Below are 15,003 nucleotides of genomic sequence, written 5' to 3' on the forward strand. Positions count from 1 at the left end.
CATCTGCTGGTTCACTCCCTAAATGGCCGCAACTGCTGCAGCTGGGACAGGCTGAAGCCAGGAACCCGGAATTCCATCCCAGTCTTCCAGGTGGGTGCCAGGGCCCGAGGACTTGAGCCGTCTTCCACTGCTTCCCTGGGAACATTAGCGAGGAGCTGAATCAGAAGTGGAGCAGCTGGAACTCAAACTGATGCTCATATGGGACACTGAGGTCACAGGCAGCAGCTTAACCCAGTGCCATGGTGCTGACCCCAGTATTCGTATGACCTTTGAAGAAATAAAATCTGCCCCATAAGATGTACAAGTACTTTATGTTGATCCAAAATGTTTAAATAGATTACATTTTCAAAACTAAAAAATTGAAAAATAAAACCTGGGTAACCTTGGGTTTGTCAATGACATTTTTTTAAAGGTTAGTCAATTTTGATTTTTTTTAATTTCTATTTATTTGTTTTATTTGATAGGCAGAGAGACAGACATAGAGATGGTCCATCTGCTGACTCACTTCCCAAATGCCTGCAACAGAAGCTGAGTCCAGATCTCCCACATGGGTGGCAGGAACCTAAGTACTCGAGCCACCTGCTGCTGCCGCCCAGGGTGTGCATTAGCAGCAAGCTGGAATCGAGATCCTCTATTGGGTTCTCACCCTCTGGGCCTCTTTCATTTTGCCTTCCTTACCTAGAACCATGTACTAGACAACCAGGGCCAACCCCTATGTCTAGAGCCTGAAGAAATTATTCAAATTAGCGAATCCTAAACCAGTTTACTCTTCCTCACTTACTCCTTCCCACGGAAACCACAATAAAGGCTCTTGCGCCCACAGCTCCTGTCTGCCAACGACTGACCCCACCCCAGTGCACGTGGCTCCTCCAGTGGTGCAGCAGGGCCCCTTCTCTTGACATCTGCAAGTGTAACAAACTACCTTTCAGTGGTGGTCACTTTTGGTTTGTTGACCTTATCAACTGAAATCAATAGTGAAACCTACAGACAAAAGTGCAGGATGTGACTTGGTTTCTCCTGTGCCAGGCTCCTGCAGGAGGAAGCTCCCCCTGTGCCTGGCTTCAGCTGAGCAGTTCTCCAGCATCCGGCTGCCAGAGAGGACGGCTCCTCTGGCTCAGGTTCTCCAGCACCTGGTGAGCACTGGTGCCCAGTGGCCAGCAGCTACCCGTGGCATCTCATCTGCAGCTTCCAATGGAGCGACTCCAGCGCGGTGCCTCTCTGTGCATGTCCTTTCCAGCAGTCCCTGTCAACTGTTCGGTGAGTCCTGAGAACAGCGCCTCTCCGTGCATAGCTAGCTCCTCTCCACACACCGGAGGGTCAACTTCCAAGAAGTCCTCTCAACACAGGCACCTCGACAATTCTCTACCTTCCCGTGAACCACAGCCCTGAAAGTAGTAGGTGCTGCCTACAGCGGCTTTTGCTGTATTCTTTAAGGTTCTCTACTTCTTACTAGTCCAGTTCTTGTTATTGCAATCTCCCGTTAGTAATTCTCCCTATTAAACGTTCCCTCCTCAATTGACTGGTTGGTTTCTGTCTCCAGGACGCTGACTCACAATCTACCAAGTCTTGTGAGGGATCATTTTGAATGTTTCCTTTGGGACTATCTCAGAGGGGAAGTTTGAGTCCCGGCTGCTCCAATTCCAATCCAGCTCCCTGCTAACGTGCCTAGGAAAGCAATGGAAGATGGTCCAATAATCTATTACAATAATGTAACAACAGTAAAAAAAAAAAAAAAAAAAGAACTGGATAGAATGATTGAACAACATGGCCACCATCTCCTGAATTAGAACCACTCCAAAACTGATTCTAAATAATGATGGGCTGATTTCGACCTCCATCACTGATTAACTGAGTGCTGAATAATGAGATGTTGTTTGTACAGCTGGTGTGGGTAATGGGTCAGTGTCCTGAAGCCTAGAACTCTCTTTAAGGGAAAAAAAAGGACAGAGAATCTGGAGCTTGATTTTCTTATTTCTTTATATACAATATCAACATCATTAAAGATAAGAATTTCAGACAACTTAGAAAAATATAATCAAGATAAAAGTAAACAAGTTAATCAGGGAATATCCAATATCATTAAAGATAAGAATTTCAGGCAACTCACAAAAATACAACCAAGATAAAAATAGACAAGTTAATCAGGGAAACTGGAAAACAAAAGTAGGAACAGCAGATGAGGTCATTAAACAGAATGCATGCTACAAGGTACTGTATACTTTTCAGGGAGGGGCTATCTGTCTGTTGTTTTCAGCAAAGCACAGTGACACACAACCCACAACATAAAGAATCTTTAAGATAAAGATTAAATTAGCTGTCCCAAGTTGAATGTCTGTTTCTGGTATTGAAACTAGAGTGGCTTTAAAAATGATTTATTTATTTATTTGAAAGTCAGAGTTACAGAGAGAGAGGGAGGGACAGAGACAGAGACAAAGAGCTTTTGCATCAGCTGGTTCACATTCCAGATGGCCGCATTGGCCAGGGCTGGGTCAGGCCAAAGCCAGGAGCCAGGAGCTTTATCTGGGTCTCCTACTGGGAGCAGGGGCCCAAGCATTTGGGCCATCTTCCACTGCTTTTCCAGGCACATTAGCAGGGAGTTGGATTGGAAGTAGAGCAGCCAGCCTTGAACTGGTGCCCGTATGTGATGCTGGCAATGCAAGCAGTGGCTTTATCCACGACACCACAATGCTGGCCCCTAGAGCGGCTTTCTGTTATTTGTGAGGATCTTGGCGAGTTCTGAACCTAATCCACTGGAGCTCCTGAAGTTCCATTTCTACCCAGCTGAAAACAAATAATTTGTGTTTGTCCACCAAATCTAGTACAATAGTAAACACTCAAGAATGTTGAAGAGCGATGGGCAGCATACTTGTGGTATAGCAGATTCTATCACCCTTTCGAATGCCTGCATCCTACGTGGGAGTGCCTGCCTAGGATCAAGTCCTGCCTCTGCATTCTGATTATCCAGCTTCCTGCTAATGCACCTGGGAGGCAGCGAATGATGGCTCAAGTGCTTAGTTTCATGCCACCCATTGGGAAGACCTGAATGGAGTTCCTGGCTCCTAGCCTTGCCCTGGCCCAGCCCTGGCTGTTGCAGACATTTGAAAAGTAAACCAGTTCTCTCTCTCTCTCTCTCTCTCCCTCCCTCCCTCCCACTCTGCCTTTCAAATACTTAGAAATGAATATATAAACATGTTTTCAAAGAATGTTTAGGTGAATGAATGAACATCTGAGCCAAGTGGTTTCCAAGATTCAGTCCAGACCTAAAAAGCCACGGACCTACGAATGATTGTCTCCCATCAGGTTTGCTAGAAGCAGAGACTGAGTGAGGGATTTGAAGACATGTGATTTATTGAGAAAGAGCTCTCTGGAGAAAGAGGATGAGGCAGCAGGAAAGACAGAGGAAGGAACTGGCCAAGGACATGGCAGCAGCTGGTGTCTTCTGCAGCCTGTGGAGCACAGCTCCCCCATGCAGTGGCTCTGATGGCAAGCAGGCTCTTGTTCTCCCTTGCCGGTAATTGGCTGCAAGCTACCCCACTATGATGACGGACCTGGGTATGTGACCTTCTAGCTAGACTGCTCTCATTTTGTTGCTGGAGATGGGACAAAGCTCACCAAGTAGATCTGCTCAGTGTCCCAGCATTGTCCACATCAGCATTAAAACAACTTCCTTAATGCTGGTAAGTGACTAACTCGATTTTGAACTTGCCATGAGATAACAAAGCTTACATTTGCATCATACTTACAATGTGTCACTGTCCTAAATAGTTCACATACATTAAATGCATTCATTGCCATGACAGCCCTGCGATCGGTTGTCTTATGGTTATTCTCCCCTTTGGCAGAGGAGCAAACTGAGGCTTGGAGAAGTCCCTTACCCAAAGTTAGCCAAGTACAGGGTGGCAGAGCCGATTTCGACCTGAACCACCCACGCCCACATTCTGTGTTCCCGTGCACTTCATGCTGCCGCCTCTTCATCACTCAGAATCCCAAGTGAAGCGTTTCAGAATCTCTTTCTCACTCCTCTCTCCCCATTCACTAAGCCCTGCTGGTTAAAGTCAGCAAACCTCAGCCCCTAGTATCACTAAGTCAATTACCCATGCTATTTCAGACTTGGGAAGAGAGCTCGATAACCCGATGTAATAGCCGATACTGGAACTCATGTTTGAATACAGGTAGCTTTAGCATTTGGAAAGGTCCTGACAGCCAGCCCGGGTGGTTAAGACCCTCTGCTGAAGGCCTCAGCTGTCCCAAGGGCTGAGAAGCAGCCCTGACTCTACTGACACCCATCTTGCCAGAGGTGCAAAGAGATGGCATGCTTGTTTTCCCCCTTTGCTGAGCCTCATGGGGTAGTGATCAGGATGAAAAAAATCCCCCAGATCACTCCTTCCTTCTTAGAACTCCCTCTCTGGGCTCCCAAAGCCCCTCTACCCTGGCTCTTTCCCTGACACCTCCTGAACTCTGAAATCCTCTTCTATCTCCCCACTCCCACTCCAGTGTCAATACTCCAGTATCTGTCCTTGGCACTCTTCTCTCTCTATTTCGCGTGGTAAAGTCACACATTGGAAACTCACACATTCTCATCAGAAACAACGTCATGAGTGTAGAACCAGTCACTCAGACCCCTGCACCCAGCAGAGCCCCCTACACAGTACCAAGGCTCTTCTACGCTCTTGACACTTTCAATACTTTTGAACAATGTACCCTGCATTTTTCCTTTTGCACTGGGCTCCACCCCATATGCAGTTAGCTGGTCCAAGTTCTTGAGTTGTTCCCTCATGAGGCATAAACCTACAGCCCAGCCTTCCTCCTGAGTGCTGGACCCATCTGGTCAAGCACCCCGGACGTGTTCCAGGCTCTTTGCCTTCACACAGCTTCTCCTTCTGGCTTTCTTATCTCGGGGACTGGCACCACTTCCCATCCTGTCACCAAGGCTGAGATTTACTCTAAGGATGACATTCTCTCTTCCTTTGTCTTCCATGGCAGTCTTGGGTCCTGGACACCCTCTTATTTCTGACTGTTCTCACTCATTTGCGTATCACTCAGCCCCTTGCTTAACTACGGCTTCCTGGGGCTGGTGTTGTGGCGTAGAAGGTAAAGCCTCTGCCTGCAGTGCCGCAGCCTGTATGGGCACTGGTTTAAGTCCTGGCTGCTCCACTTTCAACCCAGTTGCTTGCTAATGTGCCTAGGAATGCAACAGAGGATGTCCCAAGTACTTCGGTTCCTGCCTCCATGTGGGAGACCTCAAAGAAGCTCCTGGCTCTTGGCTTTGGCCTGGCTCAGCCCAGGCCATTGTGGCCATTGTGGTGAGTGAACCAGCAGATGGATGGTCTCTCTCTTTCTCTCCCCCTTCTCTGTATTTCTGCCTTTCAAATAAATAAATAAATCTTTAAAAAAGGGGCTTCCTTAAATGAGTTTTTTTCCCCAGAGGAAATACATGGAATTGTTTATTGATTGGGGCAAAAAGTATGTCTCCAAACCCTGCCCTGCAGGTTGAGGCAAGTGGAGTGTCTGGAGCTTTGAGAATGTGGGGTCCCTGTGTGACAGGTTCTGTGTTCAGGATAGCTTGATACTGCATTTATAGAGTACACACCAGAAGACTAAGGGAATGTCATTTCAAAATCACAGAATGACGGGTGGTAGAGAGGATGCGGAGTGGCAGCAAAAGGCTCTCAAGCCACCTTTCAGCCTTGCCAATAGTTGAACTTGTGGTCAAGAAGTCTCTGGATAACTTTTGGAGGCAAAGTTAACCCATCTATGGCAATTTCTATATAGGTGATAAAGGTACAGTTCTCATAATTCCACTTAGCTAAACTTACTCAATGTTTCCTAGACAATTTCAAATTCACAAAAGGACCTATGGACACTTTAATGTTTTTTATTTATTTTATTTATTTTTTTATTTTTTGGCAGGCAGAGTTAGAGAGAGATAGAGAGAAAGGTCTTCCTTTTTCCGTTGGTTCACCCCCCAAATGGCCACTACTGCCAGCGTGCTGTGCTGATCTGAAGCCAAGAGCCAGGTGCTTCTTCCTGGTCTCCCATGTAGGACCCAAGCACTTGGGCCATCCTCCACTGCCTTCCTGGGCCACAACAGAGAGCTGGACAGGAAGAGGAGCAACCGGGACAGAATCTGGCGCCCCGAGCGGGACTAGAACCTGGGGGTGCCAGCGCCGCAGGCGGAGGATTAGCCTAGTGAGCCATAGCACCAGCTGACACTTTAATGGTTAATTTTACATGTCATCTTGGTTAGACCATGGCAACCACTAGTTTTGTTAAACATCAATCTAGATATTACTATGAGAGCATTTTTATTTATTTATTTTTTATTTAATAAATGTAAATTTACAAAGTACAGCTTTTGCATTGTTGTGGCTTTTTCCCCCATAACCTCCGTCCCACCCACAGCCATCCCATCTCCCACTCCCTCTCCCATCCCACTCTTCATCAAGATTCATTTTCAATTATCTTTATATACAGAAGATCTACTTAGTATATACTAAGCAAAGATTTCAACAGACTGCACCCACACAACTGCACAAGATATAGAGTACTGTTCCACTAGTAGTTTTACCATTAATTCACATAGTACAACACATTAAGGACAGAGATCCTACATGGGGAGCAGGTACACAGTGACTCCCATTGTTGATTTAACAATTGACACTCTTATTTATTTTTTATTTATTTTTTATTTTTTGACAGGCAGAGTGGACAGTGAGAGAGAGAGACAGAGAGAAAGGTCTTCCTTTGCCATTGGTTCACCCTCCAATGGCTGCCGCTGCCGGCGCACCGCGCTGATCCGAAGGCAGGAGGCTTCTCCTGGTCTCCCATGGGGTGCAGGGCCCAAGCACCTGGGCCATCCTCCACTGCACTCCCTGGCCACAGCAGAGAGCTGGCCTGGAAGAGGGGCAACCGGGACAGAATCCGGTGCCCCGACCGGGACTAGAACCTGGTGTGCAGGCGCCACAAGGCGGAGGATTAGCCTAGTGAGCCATGGCGCCGGCCGACACTCTTATTTATGATGTCAGTAATCACCCGAGGCTCTTGCCATGAGCTGTCTAGGCTATGGAAGCCTCTTGAGTTCACCAACTCTGAACTTATTTAGTCAAGGCCATATCACAGTGGAGGTTCTCTCCTCCCTTCAGAGAAAGGCACCTGCTTCTTTGATGGCCCGTTCTTTCTGCTGGGATCTCACTCACCGAGATCTTTCATTCAGGTCGTTTTTGTCACTGTGTCTTGGCTTTCCATGCCTGAGAGACTCTATGAGACCATTTTTAAATAAGCTTATTAGTCTGTTTTGTGCTGCCATAACAGAGTATCATATGCTGGATGATTTCTAATGAGCAAAAATTTTAAAAAAATTTAATTTTATTTATTCATTTTTATTTGAAAGGCAGAGTGCCAGAGAGAGACACAGACAGACAGACACACACATACGTCTTCTTTTGCTGGTTCACTCCCAAATGCCCACAACAGCCACCTCTGCCCCCTGCTTGTCACCCTGCGTTCCTTATCTCAGGGACTGATATCGCAGCCACCCAAGCCGGAAACCTCAGCGCCAGCCTGGGCCCATCCCAGCGTCACTGAGTCCTGTCCCAGGCCTGGCCTTCACTCATCAGCTCTTCCTCAGATTGCAACAACTTTCTAACTGATCTTCCCACAGCCTCTCTTGCCCTCTTCAATCCGTGTTCCACCACGCCACGCCAGTTATCTTTACAAAGTGAAAAGATGAGCTGTTCACACCTCTCCAAGAATCACTCCAGGTATCTCATACAACGTGGATTCTCAGTACTCCCCCACCAAGCTACTAAATCCTCAGATTCTCCATGGGGAAACTAACGAGTCTGTGTACCAATGGGTGCCCTGCGTCATTCTTCCACATCTGCCGACTCCCGTAAACTGCACATTCACACCCTCATGAAAGCCTCCACCTTCCCAACAGCGGCCACCGATTGCAGCTGTGAGGACAAGGGAGGCCCTGGATCTCCCCCAGTGAGCCGCAGCGTGGGCCTGAAGAGTCCCTCATGCCCTTGCCTCCCACATTTCGACTCCAGCTCAGGTGGGCATCTGAGCACCAGGCACTAGATTCCTGGTCATGCAGGATAGTCAGCCCAACAGCTGTGGGTTTGGCAGGACAGAAGGGTGGTGGGGCCTGTGTGTGCTGGGAGACAGTTCTCCAGGACTGTCTCAGGTTTCTGCACCATCAAGGTCCTCTGAACAAATGTACTGACAGCCTAGTTAAGACAGGACGTTCCAACACAGTGCAGCTTAGAGATGTCTCCCTCCCCAGTGCCTGTCTGGAGGCATAAAGGTAAAGAGCTCTCCTTCTCTCCAGGGGAGACTTTCTTACACTCCAAGGTAATGAGCAGTTACTCTCATGGGAAGGCAGAATGGGCAGGTTGTTAGCAGCCTGATACAATAGAGTTTCCTAAATTATGGAGTTCCTCTCCTGATGTACCTCACTGCATGTGCAGGTACCATATGGGTATCTGTGGGTCAAAAGAGGTTATGGGGCCAGCCTGCATTCAAGAGGAGGAGAAATAGATACCATCTGTTGATGTGGGAGTGACAAAGTGTATTGCAAAAGAGCGGGTCATCCTGTAGAGGTGAAAGTTGGCGTGAAGACCCAAGATATTGCTCTGGCTACTGCTTGGGCTGTGAATAAGTCATCTTTGTTTCTGACCCAGAGACCACGTTTTCTGTCAGGATGTCCACATTTCTAGTGTGTCAGTAGGGTAAAATCTCAGACCCATAGCAGCTTCTGATCTAATACTGCGACGTACCCTCCTTAGAGGGTGGCTATGATTCGTGCGTGGGTTCCCAGCTAAGTAGGGAAGGGATCTCAGTGGGTGGGGAATTCCTTCTCTGGGCCAGACATCAAGAGCAATGCTTGGGTACTCTATTACTGCACAAAAGAAAAAAAATACTAGTGGCTAACAACCACAATTTAATATTTTTTAAAAATAAAATAGGTCTACTGAAGGATTTCTCCAGCTTCACACGGTGTTGACTGGCTCCTGGGATGGCTGGAAGGCCCGCAATGGCCTTACATGACTGGCAGCTGCGGGCCATGCTGGCTGGGGAACTCGACTGGGGTTATTGCAGGTAGTTGGGTTCCCTTCCACATGGGCCTCTCCATGTGGCTGCTTGGACTTCCGCATAGCATGGTAGCTGAGCTCCAAGAAAGAGGATTCCCAGAAGCCAAAGTAGAAGTTGTAAATCCCATCACGACTACATTTGGAAATTACACAGCTCTGTTAGGTTGTATCGGTCAAAGAGACCACAAGGCCAATCCACATGCAAGGGGAGAGAAACAGACTCTCCCTCTTGATGTGTGAGTAGCAAGTTCACCTTGTAAAAAAGCATGTGGGATGAGGACGATTATCACAGCTGTCTTTGAAAGCACAACGTACCACAGGAGGATGACAGAGTAGTATGTCTCCAGGTATCAGACACATCTGGAGTGTCTGCTGAAAATGCAGGTTGGAGGGGATCCCTGCGCACTGACATCTGACGGCCGCCGAGCTACGGAACCGGAACAAAGCCCAGACTTCTTAGCCTAGCATTCCAGACCCTCCAGATGACGCTCGCACTCGTCTTTTCTGACTTTATGCGTAGCAACATTCCATGGCTTGAGGCTCCCTTGCATATAATAAGCCATTTAACATACTCACACCTTGTCCATAACTGTTCTTCTGCCTGTCATGACGACTCTCACTGGATCACAGACTTAGTCATCCTTTTAGATTCATCTTCTTGTCACCTTTCCTAGGAAGGCTTTTTTCCCACTGATTGGGATACTTGTTTCCACAGCCCCTGAGATTATACTTACTAACTGCTGATGTCACTGTCAATGTGTCTTTCTTTTTAAAAAATATTCAGTTGAAAGGCAGAGTGACAGTGAGAGAGAGGGAGAGAGGAGAGAGAGAGAGAGAGAGACTGAGAGAATCTTCCATTTACTGGTTGGGTAAGCCATGTTGAAGCTACCAGTCAGGAACACCACCCTGGTCTTCCATGTGGATGTCAGGGGGCCCAAGTACTTGGGCCATCACCTGTTTTCATCCCAGGCACATTAACAGGAAGCTGGGTGAGAAGTGGAGGAGCTGAGATTTCAACTGGCACTCCCACATGGGATACAGGTGTCCCAAATGGTGGCTTAACTCACTGCACTACAACACCTGCCCTAGTTTGTCTTTTTCCTTCACTTGGCTCTCAAAATCTTTTTTTTTTTTTTTAGATTTATTTATTTATTTGAAAGTCAGAGTTACACAGAGAGGAGAGGTGGGGTGGGGGTGGGGATTAGTCTTTCATCTGTTGGTTCACTCCCCAATTGACCACAACAGCTGGAGCTATGCTGATCCGAAGCCAGGAGTCAGGAGCTTCTTCTAGGTCTCCCACACGGGTGCAGGGACCCAAGGACTTGGGCCATCTTCTACTGCTTTCCCAGGCCATAGCAGAGAGCTGGCTCGGAAGTGGAGCAGCCAGGTCTCGAACTGGTGCCCACATGGGATGCTGGCACTGCAGGTGGTGGCTTACCCACTATGCCACAGCACCGGCTCCAACTGTCAACATCTTAGTCAAGGATATGCCAGATTCATCTCTGTCTCCCAAGTCCTGAGCGTAACTACTAAAAGTATGATAGTGTTACAGTGAATTCCCGATTGGCCCAAGCCTACTTGAAGAACATGATACTTGAAATATGTTTAAAATTGCAGTGTTTTCTTTCCGACAAATCTCAGGGCATCTAGGAAGCTTGCAGCTACTTGTAACAAAACACCCGATACAACTGGGTGTCTCAGCATCAATACGGCACACACGGGGTGGCTTAAACAACAGAAATGTGTTTTCTCACAGCTCAGGAGCTAGAAAGTTTAAGATCAAGGTTCTACCAGGGTTTAGTTTCTGGTCAGGGCAAACGGTCACCTTCTCAGTGTGTCCCCACATGGCCTTTGCTTGGCAGCAAGATCAGATTCTCTGGGTCTCGTCTTTTAAGTGCACTGACGCCAATCAGCCCAGGGCCCTGGCCTCCTGACTAATTATCTCCCAAATGCCCCATCTCCACGTGCCAACACACTGGGAATTAGAACTTCAATATATGAAGGGGGTGGGGGGAGGAAGGACACACACACGTTCAGTCCGTAACAGTGGGTTAACTATTTAATAATGTTGGAAAACCAGAAGCCTGCAGGGGTTGCTTTGCTAGTGAGTCTGGAGACTGTCCCTTCCTCCCAATCCTCCTAACTCTGTCACCCTTTCACGCTAGGATTGTGCCCTCTTGGGTGTCTTCCAAGGGTCTGGGCATCACCACCTCAATGTTCACTGTGAAGGTTTTAAGTGGGATTGCTCTGTCGGTCTGCCTATTATCACGAAGTGACCTTTAGGTGTCCTTAGGCAAGTCTGGGTCATGGGTCTCTTGTCCACACCCAGAGCAATCACCGGCTAAGGGGCTTAGTCATGATTCCCACACCCATTACATTACCAAGGAAATCGGGCGTGAGCTGAGAGCAGCTGATCTGCTGGATATTTGAACGCACGCAACATGAGAAGGGAAATAAATCATCCCAAGAAACAAATGTCCTCAATGTCTTAATCATCAGCTATTGGCTTGGTTTTCACAGTGGTGATTTTTAATCAACAGAAATTAAATGTTACTTTTAACACAAACCAAGGACGGAAGTTCCGAGGGCGGCATCAGACACTTGGTCGCCCTACAGATGGCACGGAGTTGGGTTTGTGTGTGTGTGGGGGGGGGGAGGGTGAGGTGGCAGTGGAGGGAAAAATGGAGTGGGGCAGGAACTGCTAAAAATGTATGAAATGGCTCCTGCTTCACGACCAAGGGCGGCAAAGAAACCTGCGCTGTCCCCAACCAGAAACTTTTCTGGAGGTAAAATTGAAAAGAAAAAAAAATTAATCCTGGAGTCCCCCCTTTTTTTTACATCCTATATCGTTATAGCCAACCTGATTTGACTTACACAGCAAAAAGTACGTTAAGCACAATTCGTTGCCCAGGTCGCTGGAGCAGCACGTCCTAGCCCCCACGTCTCGGCCTCCCGGGGACGGGCGCCAGGTGGAGCCTGGGAGGGAGGTGGGGAAGCCGGCGCCGCGCCACGCCGCGCGCCTCCCTACCCGCCTCCGAGCACCCCCTTCCGACCCCCGCGCGCGGGGCCTTGTGGGTAACGCGGGGCCGCCAGGTGACAGTTAATGGCGGCGGCCGCCTGAAGCGGGTGGGTAGGCGGCCGGGCGCTGTGGAGGGAGGCGCGTGGCAGAACCTTCCCGGCCGCCGCTCCCCTCCCGACTGCGGCTTCCCCGAGCGGCAGAGGGGGCTCGGCCGCGGCCCGGCGCGCCATGGACAGGCCGGCGGCGGCCGCGGCCGCGGCGGGCTGCGAGGGCGGCGGGGGCCCGGGCCCGGGGCCGGTGGGCGGCAGGAGGCCCCCTCGGGCAGCGGGGGGCGCCACTGCCGGCTCACGGCAGCCCAGCGTGGAGACTCTGGACAGGTAAGCGGAACCGGGGCGTTCACGGCCTCCTGCGTCCTGACGCCGAGGGCCCCGCGCGAGGCCCGGCCGCCCCTTCCCAGCGCTGCGAGCGGGGCTGGGCGGGCAGGGGCGGGGCGGAGGCGGGAGCTGGGCTGAGCGACCCCTCTCCTGCCCCCTCTTCACCCTCCGGAGGACTCCCACCCTCCCATCCCCATCCCAAGGCTGTCGCCTTCGGATCCGCCCGAGCCGCGCACCTGGCTCACTTCCGCCTCGGGGGCCGAGCTCGCCGACCTCCCGGTGGGGCTTCGGAGCCGGCAGATCACTTCCCGCACCACCTCCTATGCTGCTTGAGGACCTCTGTGGCTGCCCTCGCCCTGACCATGAATTTTTTGAGGGCAAGTTTCAGTCGGGTTGTGGTGCTCCTAGGTCCCCCTGTCGCGTGCGGTTTAAAAACCCAAATTCCGCTGCTACTGCTTAGAGTCTTCGGATGCTTCAGTCGAGAGTGGGGACTCGGGTCGGGACCCTGATTTAAAAAGCTGGCATGGCAAACTTCCAAACTGCTTGGGAGACCAGAGCACAGAATCGTTTACTTTCAGTTCTTCCTACTTCGAAAGAACCGGATTGTTGCTTCCATGAACAGAGAGGCTTAAGGCTTCTGTGAAACGAGAGAAATAGGAAGGAAAATCCGGCCCTGTCCACTGGGAAGGGTCACCCATCCTCAGAGACAAGGCGTGGTTCAGCCCGTAACCTGCTCCATCCAGCTTTCCCATGTCTTGGCACCTTCCCTGGCAGGAGAGCACACTTAGACCACAGACACTGTTGGAATGTAGCCGTACGGGCAGTTGCAGATGTTCGTTCCTGCCTGGCTTACTCATACGGGTGTGCGCAATATTTGGGAGTTTCCAAAAGCACAAGACCAACAAGAAACACTCTCTCATCTTGTCCCTACCCCAGTGTCATTACCATGCATTTTACCAGATTAATCACTCAAGTGATCAGCTTCACTGAAAATAATCACAGCTAAGACAACACGTTGGACTGTCTGCACATCTGCGGTAGTGTATGAGCGTTTGGTCACTCAGAATTCAAGATGGTTTTGTTCTTTGGCTTAGCAGCTGTTTGAGAATACAAGCCAACTAGCAGTTGAAATCGTGTGAAGCGCTAGGCTCGAGGTGAACACAGAAGTTCACAAGATGAGGGGATACATGGGAAGCTTTGAAGGAGCTGCGGGCAATTAGAATACGGCACCTCCAAATACGCCTCGTGTTCTGGTTTCCTTCAGCGATGTTAAGGATTGCAGGTGTCCAGGCGCCGGTCTGAAGGCTTCTGACTTGGGGAGTTCAGGGTATTTTTCAGAAGTTCCACAGCGTCGATAGTGATCCACTGCCCTGTGGGTACCCAGGGGTAGGGTGCTTGCTTTATCTGGTGGTGGCGGGAGGCTGCATAGTACAGGCAGTAAGTGAGGTTCTTCTGGGGAAACTGACATTTGAACTGAATGGTGAAGGATGAATAGAAATTAGCCAGGGGATGAGGTGAAGGGGAGCTTTTGGGCCACTTGCAGTGGGGCATTTGGTCATGCAGCAAAGACATACTGTTAGGAACTGGCAGGAGAGAAGGCCTGTTACCTGGGGAAAGAGCCTGCCTAAGGCATTGTGGCCTTCTGCAGTTAACAGGTGATGCTTCTTAGAGTGTGATCCTGCATCATCTGCATTGGAGTGCAAATGTGGATTCTTGGGCCTTACCTTACAACTAGTCCAGATACTAGGAGAAGAGCTGGAATTCTGCAGTTTTAATAAGCACTTTAGCCATGAGTGAGGTGGGCCCTTGGCCTGTTTTGGCGAGGATGTTCCTGGTTTACCTGTTGGAACAGTGTAACTAAAACATTTAAAAAATGTATTTGAGATGGGAGGCCTACGCCGTGGCACAGTGGGTTAAGCCACCGCCTGCCATACCAGCGTCCCATATGGGTGCTGGTTCAAGTGCCCGCTGTTCCACTCCACATACAGCTCCCTGCTAATGCATGTCAGAAAGCTGTGGAAGGTGGCTCAAGTACATGAACCCCCTGCCACCCATGTGTAAGACCCAGGCAGAGTTCCAGACTCCTGGATTTGGCCTGTCCCAGACCCAGCCATTGCAGCCATTTGGGAAGTGAACCACCACGTGGAAGATCTCAGTATCTCTCTTCTCTCTCCCTCCCTCTTTCTCTGTAACTCTGCCTTTCAATTAAATAAATCTTTAAACAAATTATTTAAGAAAGAGATAGGTAGTTAGCCAGAGAGTTTTCCCATCCGCTGGTTTACTTCCCAAATACCTGCAACAGCCGATGCTGGGCCGGGGTGGAGCCAGGAGCTGAGAATGCAATCTAGGTCTCCCATGGTGGCAGGAAGCGAATTACGTGAGCCTTCCTTGCTGCTTCTCAGGGTCTTCATTGGCAGCAAGCTGTAATCACCTTGGAGCGAGGCAGCAAACCCAGGTGATGCCAGTGTGGAACACAGGCATCTTAACTGTTGGGCTAAATGCTCACTCCTGGTCA

The 15,003-nt window shown here is 49.6% G+C and overlaps 1 protein-coding gene and 1 long non-coding RNA gene across 10 annotated transcripts in view; one reads left to right on the plus strand and one right to left on the minus strand.

Moving 5' to 3' along the window:
• Positions 1 to 12,182: 12,182 nt before the first annotated feature.
• Positions 12,183 to 15,003, plus strand: part of MTMR1 (myotubularin related protein 1) — a 77,222-nt gene continuing 74,401 nt past the window's right edge. For 5 of the 7 annotated variants that reach the window (XM_070067220.2, XM_017350861.4, XM_070067221.2 and 2 more), the window contains exon 1: positions 12,192 to 12,491. In XM_070067220.2, coding sequence (XP_069923321.1) covers positions 12,343 to 12,491 — 149 coding nt within the window. In that variant the 5' untranslated portion in view covers positions 12,192 to 12,342. Of the gene's footprint in view, positions 12,492 to 15,003 lie in introns of all 7 variants that reach the window. The other 2 variants (XM_017350863.4, XM_089323705.1) reach the window with 2 other exon arrangements.
• On the minus strand, positions 12,686 to 14,949 carry LOC149119756 (uncharacterized). Of its 3 annotated transcripts, none has more exons than XR_016227565.1 (3): positions 14,782 to 14,947; positions 14,213 to 14,328; positions 12,686 to 13,961 (listed from the first exon to the last, which is right to left on the minus strand). It is a non-coding gene; the product is annotated as an uncharacterized LOC149119756 (long non-coding RNA). The 3 variants fall into 3 exon arrangements; XR_016227564.1 differs by having other exon boundaries at positions 13,644 to 13,858; positions 14,782 to 14,936; XR_016227566.1 differs by having other exon boundaries at positions 13,891 to 13,909; positions 14,782 to 14,949.

This window comes from Oryctolagus cuniculus, chromosome X (genome assembly GCF_051225735.1).
Source record: "Oryctolagus cuniculus isolate XC-2025 breed Fujian yellow rabbit chromosome X, ASM5122573v1, whole genome shotgun sequence".
NCBI classification, from domain to species: domain Eukaryota; kingdom Metazoa; phylum Chordata; class Mammalia; order Lagomorpha; family Leporidae; genus Oryctolagus; species Oryctolagus cuniculus.